This window comes from Artemia sp. Qi Xiang Cuo, chromosome 11 (assembly GCF_049724085.1).
Source record: "Artemia sp. Qi Xiang Cuo chromosome 11, ASM4972408v1, whole genome shotgun sequence".
Taxonomy (NCBI): Eukaryota; Metazoa; Arthropoda; class Branchiopoda; order Anostraca; family Artemiidae; genus Artemia; species Artemia sp. Qi Xiang Cuo.
In genome coordinates this window covers 9,073,152-9,091,445 of record NC_142804.1, presented here as the reverse complement: position 1 = coordinate 9,091,445, position 18,294 = coordinate 9,073,152, and the positions used below count along the sequence as shown (strand labels likewise).

Sequence of the window (18,294 nt, the reverse complement as noted above, 5' to 3'; positions counted from 1 at the left end):
GCCTCAGATTTATAATCAACGAGCTAAGACATTTTAAAAACTAGTGTGCCTTTGATTTTAATTATTTTTTAGCGATTAACTTTTAATAATTATGGACCAAACACAAAATATTTTCCAAGTTTTAGCGAGTCAAAAGAGGTACACCATGTCTATGTTTGGGGATAAAGGAATATGGAGGGTACAGAGGCCCAGGGACCTCTCTGCAGGACCTTTAATCATACGGAACTAATATCCTTGTATGACAGGTTTGTCAAGTGTGTAACATGTCCACGTGCACCTTTCTTCTCAAATGTATTTATAACAAACCTTTTTGACAAGGGCTATTTTTTATTACTGTACAGATACCCCTTTCCCTAAAGGCACATTTTTTGACCTTTCAGCCATTCTACTTTAAATGAAATAACAATAACTGAAATAACAATCCGATGTCACATGAGGCTGCAGCAGCACATGGTTTTGTATAGCACAAACCGTACAGCCCATGGTTTGGTTACCCTTTTCAGCCAAAGGCATATTTTTGGCCTTTACCGTTCTAATATAAATGTTGTTCTGAAATTATAATCCGATGCAACACGGGGTAGCAGCAGCGCATGGAGTGTCTGCAGTACATGTTTTACTCCCTTACATAATGTACTCCTGTACAAGGGAGTATCTGCCCAAATTCCTGAACGTACTAAACGGCTCCAGGTTGGACATGAACCATATTTTCTTTGATGAACGGCTAGCTACTTCCAGGGAACAGGAAACAATTAACGCACTACTCTGATAACGCGTCGTCGGGGAGTCGTAGTACGTGGCCAGACTGCCGGAGCCACTTGCATTTCATAATATGTGATATGGTTGACTGGTTTCCAGCTGTTTTGCGGATGGTATTGCTGCTAACTCTTTCATATTGCCTGACCTTTAGAATATACCAAAGGCATAGTAGAAAACTCAATGCTTATATAACAACTGAATTAAAATTTAACATTCAACTACTAATCCAGATCAAGGGGGAATCGTTTAACGCGTGATGTAGTTAAACAGACTGAAAAAAATTACAAGATAAACAAGGTCACATACAAATCAGCAAGTGAAAATATTGATCAGGCTCGTATCAAGGATTCGGGAGGGGATGGGCAATAATGTTATTAGTATTTTGTTGAAATATTCACAAGAGTCTTCAAAAATTTGGTTTTGAGCGTCCAAAGGAAGGAATTTATAGAATCAGAAGTTGCTATTAGTCTAAGGGAGGGGGGGGGGTGGAGATTGATAAATACGAAGTTATTTTGGCTTTGTAGATAACTAGATAAGTAACAGTTTTCAGATAAAAAGAAACTACATAAAAAACTGTTTGCATGTTATGTAGTAAAACTAGAGAAAATAGACCGGAGATACGGAAAATTCTAGGCCAAGCAAGACGATTAAGCTGTCAAGGATCCCCCATGTTCTGAAATCCTTAGAAAGGGACCTTTTGGAGGCTATTGGGAACTTTTTCAGGTAAACGACTGCCATTAATTTCTTTTACTTGTAAACCAGATTTTGCCCCTTTGCCCCTAGTAGCCACTTAGTCACTAGTAGCCACTTAGTAGTAGCCACTAGCTGCGATGAACGTTCTTATTCTCGCAATTTAGTTTGAAATTAAAGAAAAATCGTTTCACTTTTAACAGAGTCGCGGGATTTTGCACAAACAAAACATATATTAAGAAAACCACAATATTATCTTTCAGCTCAATGTTATCAAAGACCATTGGTCCTGTTCAGTACACGAGTGCCGGCAATATAAATTAACTTGTGTGGATACGTTATACGTTTTGTTATTCGTGTGGATACTTGTAGATACTTTTATTAGCTATATAAACCATGAAACTGGTTTTAGTTTCGAATTAAAAAAACAAAAAAACAAGTTTTTTTAACTGAAAGTAAGGAGCGACATTAAAATTTAAAACGAACAGAAATTATTAGGTATATGAAAGGGACTATCCCCTCCTCAACGCCTCGCTCTTTACGCTAAAGTTTTTTATTGTTTTAAAAAATAGAGTTGTGAGAAAGAGTCAAACTTTAGCGTAAATAGCGAGGCGTTGAGGAGGAGCCCCTTTCATATACGGAATAATTTCTGTTCGTTTTAAGTTTTAATGTCGCTCCTTACTTTCAATTAAAAAAATTTTTTTTTTTAAATTAAATTTCTGAACGTTTTTGAATTAATGCAGGTTTTGATTTTGGCTCACTGTACATGAATAATTAAAACGATATTTGCATGTCAATTTTACTTTTTTTGGTTAAATGGTTTTCTCGAAAGTTGTTTAATTTTATTTAGGAACGTTTTTATTAGTAATAAATATACGTAAATTACGAATTAACTTACGTAACGAACTTCTATATTCATATACTTTTAATATGTGTATCAGGGGGTTCCCCCTAGTCATTACCTCGCTCTTTACGCTAAAGTTCGAATTTTGTTCCAATTCTTTGAAAATGACCCCTTAATCACAAAGGCCGTTAATTAGAATAAATAGCTCTTATGAAAGTATTAAAAAAACTTTAGTGTAAAGAGCGAGGTATTGACTAGGGGCGAACCCAATCATATACGTAGTAATTTCTGTTCGTTTTAATTTTTTATGTTGCTCCTTACTTTCAGTTGAAAAACTTGTTTTTTTATTTAATTTCTGATCGTTTTTTAAATAATGCCCGGAAATCTGGCGCCCCCTTGATAGCAATGTCCCTTCCGCCATGAAAACTTTCTTCATGGAAAGATCCTCCCATGTAATCCCCGACCCACCCACCCCCCACTACCAGAAAAGATCCCCCCTGAAAACGTCTGTATACATCCCAATAGCCAAAACTATATGTAAACATTGGGCAAAGTTCATAACTTGCAGCCGTTCCTCCAGGGACTTTGGGGGATTAAGTCATCCTCAAGGACATAGTTATTATATTTTTCGACCATGCTGAACAAAGTGGTTATCTTAAAATTTTGATCGAGTGACTCTGGGCAAAAATTGAGCGTGGGAGGGGGCCTAGTTGCCCTCCATTTTTTGGTCACTTAAAATGGGCAATATAACTTTTAATTTCCGTTCGAATGAGCAATCCCGTGATTTTCTAGGACCACTGGGTTGCTACGATCATCCCTGGAAAAAAAAACAAAACAAATAAACACACATCCGTGATCTTTCGTTTGGCAAAAAATACAAAATTCCTTATTTTTGCAGATAGGGACTTAAAACCTCTACAGTAGGGTTCGCTAATACGCTGAATCTGATAGTGTGATTTTCATTAAGGTTCTTTGACTTTTAAGGGGTTTCCCCATTTTTTAAAAATAAGGCAAATTTTATCAGGCGCGTAACTTTTGATGGGACTAAACTTGATGAAACTTCTATATTTGAAATCAGTATTCTTTTTATGAAATCAGCATATCTGATTCTTTTTATGTATCTATTGGTATCAGAATTCCGTTTTTTAGAATTTCGGTTACTATTGAGCTGGGTTACTCCTTAATTACAGTTCCTTACCACGTACTGTTTGAAAGAAGAATCACCAACGCTATCTAGTACTTGGTGACTGTTTTTTGCCTAAAACTGCATCACACTTGTCTTTCCATGGACTTAACAATGTAGAAGAGGGTAATTGGAGCAAAGTTCTGATCCTAGTAGGCTTGTCAGCTTTAAGTCGACTAGCCTACTTAATCTGCCAAAATTTTTCCAAGCTACCATAGGCCTACTTTGGGTAGACTAGGTTTGACTTAAAATAATTTTTGGAAATAAAAAAAATACTGATTATTTATTACTTACAGATGTCCCCCCCCCCCAAATTGCTTTTTTTGGCTGAATGGCCACGAAACGGAGATCAACGTTTTCTTACTTAGCCGGAGCCGTTTCCTTACGGAGCCGGTTTGGACCTTAAGGGTCAAGTGCCATCATACTTACTTACTTACAGGGGAATTTCAGCGTTGATTCCTCTGTTTTGTAGGGAGCTTCCTTTGACCTGCTTTCTTATAGAAGTTGCTATTCTTTGTTGATTAATTATGTCAAATATCCAGTTTCCTTTGAAGTTTTCCAATTTTTGAAGTAGTCGCCTGGCTCTACACTGTCAGTAGAACTAGTAGTTTTAAGTCTCTATCTTCCCACTATAATTCAACGAAGGTCCGAGTCTTATAAGTTTCCCACTTCCGTGCAAACATAACCCAGACTGTAGACTCCAAATATTTTTCGATCCTTTCAAAAAGCAGGAAGTAATTTATTTTGAATGTAAAGCTTGAAGATGACTTTTATACAGAGAAGATAGTAGCTGTATTTTAGAATTCTCTTGGCATAAAGGAAACCCCCTCCCACGTCGTTTCTGATATGACTCTAGGAGACCACGAGATCATTTCTTTTTAACATGATCTAAGGTACAACACATGTAGTATGTGGCTTCGCGTAATTTCAGCTCTGAGATTTTATAGTATATTTTTTAATAACTGATATAATGTATCAATTAACTAGATTAATATACCATATTTTAGTTAATATTATAATTCACGATTTTAGTTAACCACAAAAATTATGCATTGATATTATTAAATTATATTGATTCTCATAAGAGAAGCCGATACTTTAGTATTCTCAGATATAAACCTTGTACCACTTTCCCAATCACTTAATCAGGCACGTCAACAACCCCTTAAGTCTTAAAGAGTGTGCAAGGAATGCAATTATTAAAATCAGGAATCAGATGACATAGCTCTCCAACTCATTCAATTGCTGGTTTGTTTTTGTTTTGAGTGAATGAATGTTTTTCTTTTATTTCTCAGTTATTCGCTAGTATCCGTCGATGGTGGTTCAAATTTTTTGATTTTTCGCAAATTGCGGATATTGGTGAATGACTCACTTTTATGGTTATTAGGCCTTTGAGTTTAATTCTTATATTTTTGGATTTTATTGTATTTTATTCATCTTTTAATTTTTTGGTTTTTTCATTGTTTTTTTTTCACAGTCACATTGACTTTCCGCGTTTTATTTTGTTGGTTTTTTCTTCGGCACTCTCACTGAATATATTTTTTCGTTTCGTGTTAAAGAAGTGGGGCGTTTGTCTCTTTAGAATGTTCGCTTTTTGTGTTTTGTCAGTTTTTTCATTTGGCCTTCAAAAACCCCATTTTTGCTCGTTTTTCTTTATTTATGTTATATTGATTAATATAATTATCTTAACAATAATTGCTATTATTAATTTAAGTTTAATTATGATTGTTGATTATAATTCTATGTTAATATATTATGTCATTAAAACTGTTGGCGATGTCCTATACTGTTGTACAGTACTGTTAGCAAGACTCTGTTTCTGCTTTCAAGAAAAATAACAAATCAATTCAGAGTTATTTTTCCCTCGTTAAAAATCAAATATAAAACTTTAAAAACAAATATAAATCGTTGTCTCGTAGCTATCAATATCCTAAAAAGTGTTTCTAAAAAATATCCTAATATCCTAAAAATCCTAAAAAATGTTCATAAATGTTCAAATTTTCAAAAAATGTAGGATATCCCGATATCATAAAAAATGCTCATACAAGAAACGTGAATAAAACATATATCTTTTTTACATCGATAAAGACTTTTTTTTTAATCGCAAGTTTTCTCATAAATAATAAGAAAATTCTAGTACTTCCCCCCTAAAACAAATCGTTTTGTTTAATACTTTATTTTTCCAAAAAGTATGCCAATACCTATTTCTGTTATCTCTTCATTAGTCTGAATTATGAAAACCTTTGATGAATCTTCTAAACTGTTTGTTTTATTTTCTTATTTTTTAGAAAGGTGAGAATATTGTCTTTGTGAAGTTTCTCATTATGTTTTAAATTTATGTTTCTTAGATGCTTGTCTTCTTCCAATTCTTTCTCTTAGCCATTTTGGACTCAAACATTTGTCTCAAGTTCAGAAAAAACTCTGTTTCCTCCCCCGTCCCTCGGGAAATTTTTTTATTACTAAAATATTTGAGCATTTTTTAAGGGCAATTATGCAATTACTTAATTTTACCCTGTTTTCTCTCCAATAGCTTGTATTATAAATCCATGATATTTGTTTAAACTCCTAAACCTTTAGAAACGTGAGAATATTGTATTTCAGAATCTACCTTGCAGTTGCCATTTCATCTTTCAGGTCCCTGTCTTAGAAAAGATTTATTATTCACAATGCTCCAGTAGCAACCCGCTACCCTGTATGGTTGGTGATCTCAACCTAAGACATTCCACTCTTATTATAGCTGGAAGCGTTAAAAGCATACCGTCAACGCGGAGGTTTTTCACAGATCTGAACTTGCCACTCAGTGGTTCTCGATCAATTATTGGGAGGAGTTTGGTACTTCAAGATGATCAGTCACCAGCTCAAAGAGGAAACAGGCTTGCCTGCGCTCAGTAAGTATGTCTGTTCCGAAGTAAACTCTGTTCTGCCGAAAGGCGATAAATTTTGTCAAGCGGATTCATGTCACCGTCCAGCTTATCTGTCTAATTGGAAACAAAACCTTTTAACTGCTTTGAATACCTATTTAGGAAAGAAAACCAGGGTTGCCACTCCTAGTGATTTATCACTATTTTTAGTGATTTTTCTATAATGCCTAAACAAGAGAAAATCACCGAAGAAAATGACAAATGCTTTAAAGCAATACAAATTTTTTTTAAAGAAAAGTAAAGAGCTTCACTAAGCTAAAAATGAGCAGAAATAAAGTCAAATAACCTTTCAAGTGTAAACTACCACAAATCATCATCAATAAATAAATGAAACTCAAAACGAATTGATATACAATAGATAAACGAGTCAAACTCAAAACGATCAAAATTAGCACGAGCAGGGCTGACAACCCCCATGCCTTTTCAAGACCAGAACAGAATTTGCTTTACTGAAAAAAACATATGACCTTGGATTATCAGTTTAATATACATACACTGATATTTATTCCTTAAAGTTTTAATGCTTTTTTATTTGTTAAAGTAAAAAAGTGAAAACATTTAAATGTATTTTATTCCATTTTTATTTAAAAATGAATGCATCGTAGTAAGCAAAGCGTGGTTATGCACCGAAACTTGAATAAAGTAAAAAATTAAAATAACCCGAACAAAAGAAGAAAAAAACGAAACTTAACCAAAAGAAGAAAAAAAAAATATGTTCACATGTTTCCTTATATATGCAGGAGACCACAGTGACAAATGAGTCATTCAGAACCCAAGCTGACCTTTTCAGGTTTTATGGACAAATCCGTGGATTGATTGTTAATTTTTTACAATCACGATATAGCAACAAATCGGAATCAATATGGTACCAAAAATAACCAGTATTTTTGTTATCGTGTTCCGAATCTGTTTTTAGAGGCCGACTTGACTTAGTATATTTGAGAATGCAGTTAAGAATATTCTTTATAGTCTGATCTGAACATTCTGACATTCATTTAGATGGTTTATATATTCAATATGAGACCAAAAATGAATCTTTCTTTTAAATTTTTTCCCTCTATTTTTTTAATCTTTTCAATTTCAACTATCATTTGAATTTCTTTTGTAGGCTTTGGGCACTCTTCCGTAATCTTTTCATTCATAATCTGTAAAACGTGATCTTAAATGTCTGAACTATTGCTGGATAGCATATATTTATTGAAAACTTTGTGCTAGTCTGTATTTTTAATGCGATAAATTCACTAAAAGGGTTATAGTGATTGCTACAAATAGGCATATGGATATGAACGGTTATAAGGGCTATATAAGGGCTAATGAACGTTAAATTTTGGAAATAAGCTTTCAGCATAGCTGGAAAACATATTTCTACTCTCTGATATTTTTTCACTGTAGGTTTTCACTATAGGCTTCATCATTTCCTAACTTATAATTGAAACGAAAATCTGTATGAAATTCGGGTAAATTATTTTTTTAAGACAATGGAAATAAAATTAAAACCGTATTTATACAAAAATAATAATAGAAGTCCGAATATTTTGGCTTTAAACTCAGAATCCTTATCAATAGGAGGCAAATAAAGCTTAAATAAAATATTTATATATAAAAAGTAAACACAAACGTTATATAAAAACGAAAGGAAACTTTTGTTTAAATATGAGTTTTCTTTCATTTTTTCTGTTTTTTTAGCATACCTTTCGTGGATTTTCTATATTTTTCGTATGTTTTGTTTAAGCTTGTTTTTTGGCTTGTTTTTTTCCTGCTGATGCTTCTGGATGTGAAGCTGGTATATTCAAAGCTTTTGGATAAATACGTTTTCGTTCTATTTGCTCTGTCGAATTAAAAACATTATTCTTTTTTGTATATATTTTGTTTCAATTGCAAATGAAAGTACAGTATGGTATAAACATTTCTTACGGTACTTGTTAATTAAACGAAACACCCAAGAACTGAAGTTAGGTTAATCCTAATGAAATTTAGCCTTTAGTTTATATAATAGTATAATTTGGGCTACATATTTGCACATTAGGGGTGGGCGTATTTGGCAAACGTGCCTAACCTTACCCCCACCCCTGAATGTGCAAATATACAGCCCAAATAATGCAAGTCCAATGGATTTTATCACCCGTCACATGTCTTTGTGGCTTTGAAGCCGGTTTTCAGAGATCTAAGCGTAATTCTTGAGTGTGTTTCGTTTAATTAACAAGTACCTTATTTACTTCCCTACTTGTTGAAACCAACAGTAAAAGGGATGGAGTTCAGGTTGTGGCAGAAATCATCCTGTTTCTCCTGAATTCATAATACCACCTCATCCCCTCAAATGACGCTCTTGGTTGCTCTCTACCTTTTTGGCTTACTTATGGTTTTTTCAGGATCGTACGTCTATATAGACACAAAACTGTTGTTAAGGATTGGTTTCCTAATGGGATTCCAGGATCAGAAAAAACTACTGGAAAAATAGAAATATACCAGGAGTCCGAATTCAGTAGAACAACTATAGATGTCGACTTGGTAGGATTATCAGAAAAAACAAGTGGCTACCATATACACCAAGTAAGAGTCTTAAGCATTTGTAGGCTCAGTTTTCTATTCAATAAACATATAAGTGTCTAGCCTGAATTCTTTAAAAGTAACTTGAGTCTTTTGTTCTTCGGAAAAATCAATAGCAACTTTCATAGTTGCTATTGCCCTTTCATAAACGCCCTTTCATAACCATGGCATATATTTATATGTAATTTTCAGATTTATTTTCAATTGGGGGATTCACCCCCCCCCCACCTATACACGCGGGGTATTTTCTCCAGTGCTAGCGTGTCTCTTTAAATGTGATGTATATCACTCTTATAATGAAAAGTAGGTGATGTGTTTTCACTCTTTTCCATTTTAATGCTCAATATATTTTGGACAATCAAGCTGTCGAAAAGTAGTTAGTAAAAGGAACGTTACCTTACCAAGTTACTTTACCTTAGCGCTACCTTACCTTAACGTTAATCTTACGAAATTATGACGAGGTACAAAAACTCTTCTGTATCTAGTTTTATAGCCCATTTGGTAGTTATTAACGTGAAATACTAAAATGGGTAATAGAAAGAGTGGTTTTAAACCTTACAACCCTTACCCCACCAAAAAAATTATTCGCTTCAGTAGGAAAAATGTCTATTAGTTCAGTATGTTCTCCTTCACTGTCCTAGAGACACATTGATTTATTGATCAGATTTATTGATTACTGAAAGAGTATTGATTTTTACCTCTTTTGTATCCAGTTTTATAGCCCATTTGGTAGTTATTAACGTATATAAGTAACAATGGGTTTATTTAAAAAAAAAAAAATATATACATCATCGCTTCCATGAAGCAATGCTTGTGCGGGAGAAAACCCACCTAATAAATCAAAAAACCAAGAAACCAAAAAAAGACAAAAACACATCTACAAAACAAACAAAAGAAAAAAAAAAACAAAAAAACATAATTAGAGCTCAACTTACCGGACTCGAAAACCAACGAACCTCCAAACAACACCCAACAAAATTATAATAATTATAATCATATTCAGCTGCAACTAAACCCTCCTCAAAAACAAAACTTAAGTGGCGTGGAATAATCCATTCAAAATATACACATCAAAACAATGGTTCTTTAGCGACTTACGAAAATCCTGCAAACCCCCAACATTCCTCAAATCCTCAGGCAAACTCTCCCAAACTAACGGAACAACATGGCGAATTGAAAACCTAGACCTAGACGTGACCATAGCTGGTCTTCGCACCAACTGAGAAGATCGTGTCAAATGATCGTGAGTAGTAGACGCAAGACTAAACATTCCTGAAAAACATGATGGTAACTCCGAAGCTAAATATTTAAACATAAACAGAGCATTATAGAATACACATATTCCTGCCAACGGTAGAATTTTATACTCGCGGTAAAGATGCCTCACCGATACAGAAATGTCAATTTGATTACTATAAAGAACTCTAATTGCCATATTCTGTGTCACGCAGAGCGGATGGAGTTGAGTTACGAATGTTTTCGACCAAACCATACAACAGTAAATGAGATATGGTTGAACCATAGAAAAATACAACATTCTCAGAATTTCACACGGAAAAAGATACCTAAGTTTACGCATAATACCAATATTACGAGACAATTTGCTGTTAACAGATGCAATATGGTTTTAAAAACTAAGGCTTTCATCAATTATAACACCAAGGTATCTAGTACTAGTAGATCTTACAATAGTATGGTGCCCTACTTCTATATTATTAATCCATGGATAATGTCCAGTAATTCTACCATAAATCAAAAAATTCGACTTATTATGATTCAGTTTCAATTTATTTACTCGCATCCACTTTTCAATCGAACAAATACCTTGTTTCAATATAGTCATCAACTCATTTTCAGTTCTAGCAGCTACGGTGAAATGGGCATCATCAGCAAAACATGGTAGAATTCCTTTTGTACCGTAAGTATCAAGGTCTAAAGAACAAGACACATTACTTGAACAAGCTCTACAAAGGTCATTAATATAAACCAAAAACAACAAAGGGCCCAAAACGGAACCCTGGGGTACTCCAATCGAAATATATTCAATTTTAGATGTAACTCCATCCATCACGACACACTGAGTCCTTTCACTAAGAAAACTAACTATCACATTTAAAAAATCACCACGTATACCACTACTATATAGCTTTTGAACTAGTATATCATGATCAACAGAGTCAAATGCTTTAGTAATATCCAAAAATATCGAAGCTATCTTCAGACCCTTGTCTAAAGCATCATTAATAAAAGTTGTTAAAAACAAAACTGCATGCTCTGTAGAATGATGACTCCTAAACCCAAACTGACTAGAACTAAAAAATTGTCTTTTTTCGAAAAAACTTACCATCCTACTATGAATCAACTTTTCAAACACTCTAGAAATAAATGGCAGTAAAGAAATCGTTGTATAATCACTAAAACAATTCTTATCCCCTCCTTTAAATATCGGGATAACATTCGTGCACTTTAGACAATCGGGAAATATTCCAGCTTTTAAACAATTATTTATCAGTCCTAAAAAATGACTAGATATAACAGGTAATATTGACTTCAAAGCCTTCAACGAAATAAAATCGCCTCCTGATGCACCATTTTTAATATTATTTATAACATCAAATAATTCATCAATAGTTACAGATTTAAGGTACGCAGACACATCACAATCTTCAGGTAGGAACTGACGAAAATCTCCATCTTGATCAAATACTGGCACCGATGATGACACACGCTGTCCAATAGTAGCGAAGTGATTACACATCTCATCTGCAACATTATTATTCATTCCCATATTATCTGGACGGATCAAGACGCTACCAGGGCAAGTCACCGACTTAATCAATTTCCAAGTCTTACTCGGGTTATCCTCAACTTTTTTAAATTTAACCTTATAATATTCTACCTTAACCAGTCGGAGTGCAGCATTTAACCTACTATTATAAACTCTATATATTACTTTATCATGAGGATCATTGCTCCTTGTTGACAACTTATATAAAAAACGTCTTCTATTAACTGACTGCAACAAACTCTTTGTAATCCAAGGTTTATTCGGAGACACCTTTCTCTTCTGTATTCTTGACACTTCACAACATTCCAAAAACGTATCCTTAATCTTACCATACCAAAGCTCAAACTTCAAATTTAAATCTAATTCTTCTTGTAAAAATTTAAAGTCTAACTGTTCTATCCTAAGCTTAAATCTTGAAATAGTATTTGAATCAACTATTAATTTCTTAGGCTTAGGGCGAGCATCACAATTAATATTAATATTCTTAAATATACCCGGAACTAATATAGCCAAACCAAAGTGATCCGAAACATCATTTAACACAACACTCGACGAATCATGGGGAACATTCAAAAATACATTATCAATTAGAGATGAAGATAAATCCGTCACTCTAGTACAAATATTTACAGCAGGATGCATCCCATAACCTAACATTAAATTCAAAAAATTCCGGGCTTTTAAATTAGATGCTAAAAATTTCAAATCAATGTTAAAATCTCCACACACAAAACACGGCATGTTCTTACGAGTTAGAAGGTCCGTTTGTTGCTCTAATAATTCAAAAAAACAATCTACACTAGCTGAAGCGGGGCGGTAACAAACAGCAATAAAAAATGGGTCACCATTCTTATCAACCTCCGTAACAAAACACTCAAAATCATCTCTCTATTAACAGATAAATCATCCCTAACCTTCAGATTCAAATCAGTTCTAATATACAGGGCAAGTCCTCCATGCTGATGGTGAGTACGGTTCTTAACATACATATTATAATTTAAAATATCCAATAGTCCAGAATTATTATTCATTAACCATGTTTCAGTAAGTGCAAGAATATGAAAATCAGATAGCATACACAGCTCCGACAAATAATCCAATGTACTATTTAACCCCTGACAATTCAAATGAAAAATACCAAGTTTATCCGGTGCCAGTCTAGTATGTAAATCAACTGGGCACTTATAATTAACCTTCGAAAAAACATCATCTACCCCCATATCAAAATCCCTGTGAAGTACCCCTAATCCTAAATCCGAAACACTCAATGGATTATTCTCAAGCCAATCCAAACGATCATTACGAACAATTACCATTTTTTATAAATATATATATATATATATATATAAAAGAAAAGGAGGGTAGTTGCAACCAAACCTAACCAACTGAATAACTTACTATAACTCGGAGGGTCGGTGGTCCCGTTTCCAACGTAATCGAAGCTCCAGAAAAAACACAATATAACCTAAAAATAATAAAAAACATATTAACAAAATAATATAAATAAACAAACGAATACAAAAAAAGTGAAAAAATTGACACTAACACTAGCCTGTCACAATACAGGCTTACTGTTTCCATTACTGAATTCCAGAAAATTATAATTTAATAAAACACAATGCTCTACCTGTGTCTACCATTTACCAATTCTAAATTCTAAAAAAAAATAAATAAATTAGGAAAAAAAAACAACTTTTCATTTTTTTTTCCATAAACACATATACAAAACAAAAAAAAACAAAATAAAAATACCTTAACAAACTCTTAATTCACCATTCATGATATAACCAGCTATTGGTCACATAACTCAGGGATAGGCTCATCGTAACCAAATTTTGCTGTCACACCACCACGGTCGATCTGTATATATGGTGGAACTGTATTGGAAACCCATGATGAAACTCCTATAGCATTTAATCTAGATTTCTTTGCATACAACTTCCTTCGAGCTTCGCGAACTGATATTGGTGCATCATCGCTAACAGATACATTTCTATGGTGTCCAATAACTTTACCTTTTAATTTCTTTCCGTTCTTAAGCACACTGACCTTCGCATCTTGAGAACCAACATCAACTTTAAAATACGGTTGCTCCTTACGGACATTACCAACAACTCGAAACCTCGGGACCATGGACAGACCTAGGCCCTCCAAACACAACTGGTCAAAAAACGTTTCGGCTTGGGTGGTATTTTCGCAGGGAGCATTCCAAACGATAATATTCGTCTCTGTATGTCGATATTCAGATGCCATAAGCCGACGAGACAGATCTGCACTCCCGGTTTCATACTTTTTCGTTGCACTAGCGATAATTGACATTTGATTTCTTAAGCTTAGAACATCAGATTCAAGTTGTGTAACACGCGAATTCGTAGTATTAACTTCTGATTTTAGCTCCGACTGTGTATTTTCCACTGATACCATACGATTTTCTAACATTTTTATGCTATCGTTTATAGAGTCTAGTTGTTTACCATTTTCAGTAAGTATTGTTAGCATTTTAGCAAAATCACCCGCCAGGGTCTTCAGTGAAGCGACATCGTTATTCCCTTCGGATGAAACGGTCGAATTCAACAAACTGTTCTCAACAGACTGAGATCCTACTTGGACAGTTTTAGCAATCTTCCTTTTTCGCCCCATGGCAAGTGCAAATAAAATAAAATATGTAATCTCTCTTACCTATTTTGGCACCTATAATTTATCAACGTCGATGCGGACGTGCAGTTCGCTAAGCCACCGTTAATTTGGGCACGGCTAACACCCCTATCTCCTGCACCGAAGACTTCCAACAGCGTTTGAATACCGACGCTACTTCAGGGATCACAACCAACTTTCAGGAATACTCTGTAGCGTTTGCAAAATTCAATTAATCAAATATTTGCATTTCATTCCATTCCTCAGGGCAAGCGGTAAAGACACCTGAACTACTACTCAATCAGAGCTTGATTCATTGACTTTGGTCTATTTTCTTTTTTTGTCATAATTGAATGACGTAATCCAAGGTGTATAATCCCAAGCCAATTCAATGTTTCGCAATATCTTCACTGTCTAACAAATACACTTTTTTCAAACCAATTAAAGTCAAAGTTAAATCCAATTTGCGTCCTCACAGTTCAAAGGCTCATTCAGTACTGAAATACAAAAACGGGTAATAAAAACATCAATAGAGGGGTGATTTCCAAAGTTTTGTGACTTGGACGTAGAATCGTAATAATTATTTTCACGTTGAAGAAATAAACGTTCAAATGGGGATAAGTCCATTTATTAGACAGTGAAAGTAGATAGAAAAGTCTGGTTATTTCGACCAAATATGTAGCGATCGTCATCAGCAGATATACTCGATCGATCAATCGCTGCCGATGACGATCGCTAGATGTGTGGTCGAAATAACCAGAATTTTTGTATCTGGTTTCACTGTCTAATAAATGAACTTATCCCCCCTTGAACGTTTACATGTTCGTCATAGAAAGACAGTATGGTCTTGGAAGAAAAAATATTTAAGTTAAGGTATTACGTCGAAAATTCCTTCCATGTTATTTTTATCACAGAGTCTGAAGCGCATTTTGAATTTAGGCTACGTGGTTGTATTTATGTGAATGTTGATTTATGTTCTATATTTCAACATTATCGTAGTCAACACAGCCACAATGACTTAGTAAAGAACGACGTGTCTCACGTGTATCGTTATCATATTTCTCTTAATGTCTATTCATATTTATCAGATGGTTGTGGAAAGTTGCAGGAAGGCTTATTCAATCTCAACTTAATATTTGTTATGCATCTTTGACAACTTATCGAAATTTTGTATTTAACTTGTGACAGTCATATTTATATTGTCTTAATTGTTTTAGCGAATTATTTCTTAAATCTAGCAGTATCTTGTTCTGTTCATTTTGTGGTAAGTAAAGTTAAAAAAAAAACTTTTTTTTTAACTTTTTTAAAAACTTAAAAACGTTAAAAACTTTTTTTAAAACTTAAACGGCTAAAAGAAAAAAAACTAAGGGTGGAGGGATGGGGGTGCGAAGCAAAATATATAGCTTGAAATGGATCGGTTTCTCACTTAAGCACCCTTTACTGAGGATGTTTTTCCTGGAGTTGGTCTTTAAACTAGCCCCCCTCCCCCTAGCTATATTCCTTTGATGGCATTTCAAGCTGCATTTGATAATTATTTCAATGATTTTATTTTAAGGTCCCAGTTCAACCTGAGCTTCAGTTTCCATGTCATGATAACACCTTATATGGCCATTATAACCCTTATAATATAAACACAAGGCAATCCCTACCACCAAATCAAGGCACAAATGACCAGTATGAGCTTGGAGACATCAGTGGCAAGTTTGGCAACCTTTCAGGAATAAATGAATACCATTCAAGCATGAATGACACAAATATGCCTTTATACGGTGTCATTAACATTATTGGTAGAAGCGTTGTTGTGCATCGAGAAGGGGACGGACAAAGGTAGGTTTCTTGTAAAATAGGTTAACCTATTTTATACCTAAACTAGGGAATGGCAGCTTGCTAATTTCAGGATTCGCAGAATCTAACGCCAGGATAACACACTATTATCTCACCGTATATGAGCCAGATCGGCCATGAATACTTTCTAAAGAAATTAGTACTTTATTCTTATGCTTTTCTGTTTTGTTTCTTGGGGAGGGGGTGAATGTTAGGGTAACGCATCAACTGAGATTTGCTCCCTGTTTATCTTCCATCTAAATTAATGACCCTTACACATGACCCGGCACCTTCTACACAAGGAGGTATCATCTTTTCATCTATAAAAATAGTAATTATTATTTTTAATACTCTGAATGCCTTTGAGTCATGGCAATACAAAATAAAAAATCCTGCTTTAATTATTTTACACTGTATAACAAAAATACTACACAAATGGCAAAAATCTATTTCTGTGCTCCCTTGCTATCCTGAGAAATCGTCCTGACTCTTCAACACTTACAAAACACCCACCGCTTACTGTATTGACCAGCCATTTTGTTTGTTTAAATCCAACATGAAATTTTTTGAAGAAATCGTGTTTTTAAAGTGTTTTTGTTTCGTGTGTTGTGATTGATAATTAGATGTTTGTACATAGACGTTGAGAAAGCCATTTTTATCAACTAGGCTAGTTGAGAAAAATGTACACAAATATGGTTTTTATTTAACAAAAGTGACATTTTTCTACCAAATATGATACAAATTTACCTTTATGCGGTTCATTTAACAGTATTGGTAGAGGTGCTATCTTTCATGAAGGAGTTCATTATTATTGAATCGTTAGTGTAATTGTCCAGGACCCTGAGGATCCAATCGATGACGAAGTTGAACAAAGTTGGTGAAAGGCTGTCCTTTCACCAACTTCGTTCAACTTCGTCATCAATTGGATCCTCAGGGTCTTGGAAAATTATAAAGGCGTAGTAGTGAGCCCGTCCTTCTCCGTCACAGATCTTGACTATGCTGACGATGTGGACATGCTTGCTGAATCTGTTGCAGAAGCCCAGGCTATGATAAATGACGTGCGAGTCAAGGTACTTTCAACTGGTCCCCAAATAAGCCTACCAAAAACCATGAGAACCGATGGTATGGATGAAATCCCTGTGACCCTAAATGGTAATCAGATAGAGGATGTCCAGTCGTTCAAATACCTCAGATCGATGGTAAACCCTGCCGGTGAATCTTCAGAAGAAATCCAAAGTCGCAAATCTTCAACCTGGAGTGTGTTCCTTCAATTACGGAAATATCTCTGGAAGCGGAGCAACGAATTAGCAAGTAAGAGGACCCAAAATCACAAAGCTATACTTCTCTCGGTTCTTCTCTCGGGGAGGGATACGCTGTACCTGACGGCAGTTGAGTTGTTAAGTTTCAACACATTTGACCACAAACGTCTTTGCCATTTCCCGAGCATTTACTTCTCAGATGTAATCTCGAATGAAGAAGTCAGGAGAAGATGTTGGGATCGCCCAATTGTCTCTGACATTGTGAAGCATAGGAGACTGAGATGGTTTGGCCACACAATGTGCAGACCAGATGACCATACAAGCAAAAAATGCCTCAAATGTCTACCACTACCGGCATGGAAGAAGAGGGAAGGAGGCCAAAAGAAGACGTGGCTAGCTACAGTTAAGTCTGATCTGGAGCCAATCGGAGGATTCCGAAAATACGGCCGTCGCTGGGATCGCCAGTGGCTGGAAATGGTATAGTCTGCCACCCTCGAACGAAACCTATGGAAGGAGACATGTCGTCATCTGCTGGGCGCCACGATGAGTCTGGATGCGGCTTGAATGTGCGACAAGTACAAGTAAGTAAGTAGTGTTATTATCAATATTACATCGAGAAGGAGACGGACAAAGTTAATGTGTATGTATGTTACTGTGAAAGACCGAAATTGAAGATTGTCGGTATTCACCGGTGAATGTCTGAAATTCCTTTTTTTCTCCTTGGATTTAGTCAGCTTTGCCAGTCAGCTTTTTCAGTTTTATGCAAGGTTTGATAGTGACAGGTTAGGTTTTTAACCCATTTCTGAGATTTATAACCTAATTTAACCTAACCCAACCTAATCTAAAGT

At 34.9% G+C, this 18,294-nt stretch overlaps 1 protein-coding gene across 2 annotated transcripts in view; it reads left to right on the top strand.

The window, feature by feature from the left end:
• Nucleotides 1-18,294, top strand: part of Rsod (superoxide dismutase family protein Rsod) — a 108,363-nt gene that overhangs the window by 60,159 nt on the left and 29,910 nt on the right. For both annotated transcript variants that reach the window (XM_089096269.1, XM_089096270.1), the window contains 3 exons: nt 6,108-6,361; nt 8,764-8,944; nt 15,919-16,190. In XM_089096269.1, coding sequence (XP_088952395.1) covers nt 6,108-6,361; nt 8,764-8,944; nt 15,919-16,190 — 707 coding nt within the window. The remainder of the gene's footprint in view (nt 1-6,107; nt 6,362-8,763; nt 8,945-15,918; nt 16,191-18,294) is intronic.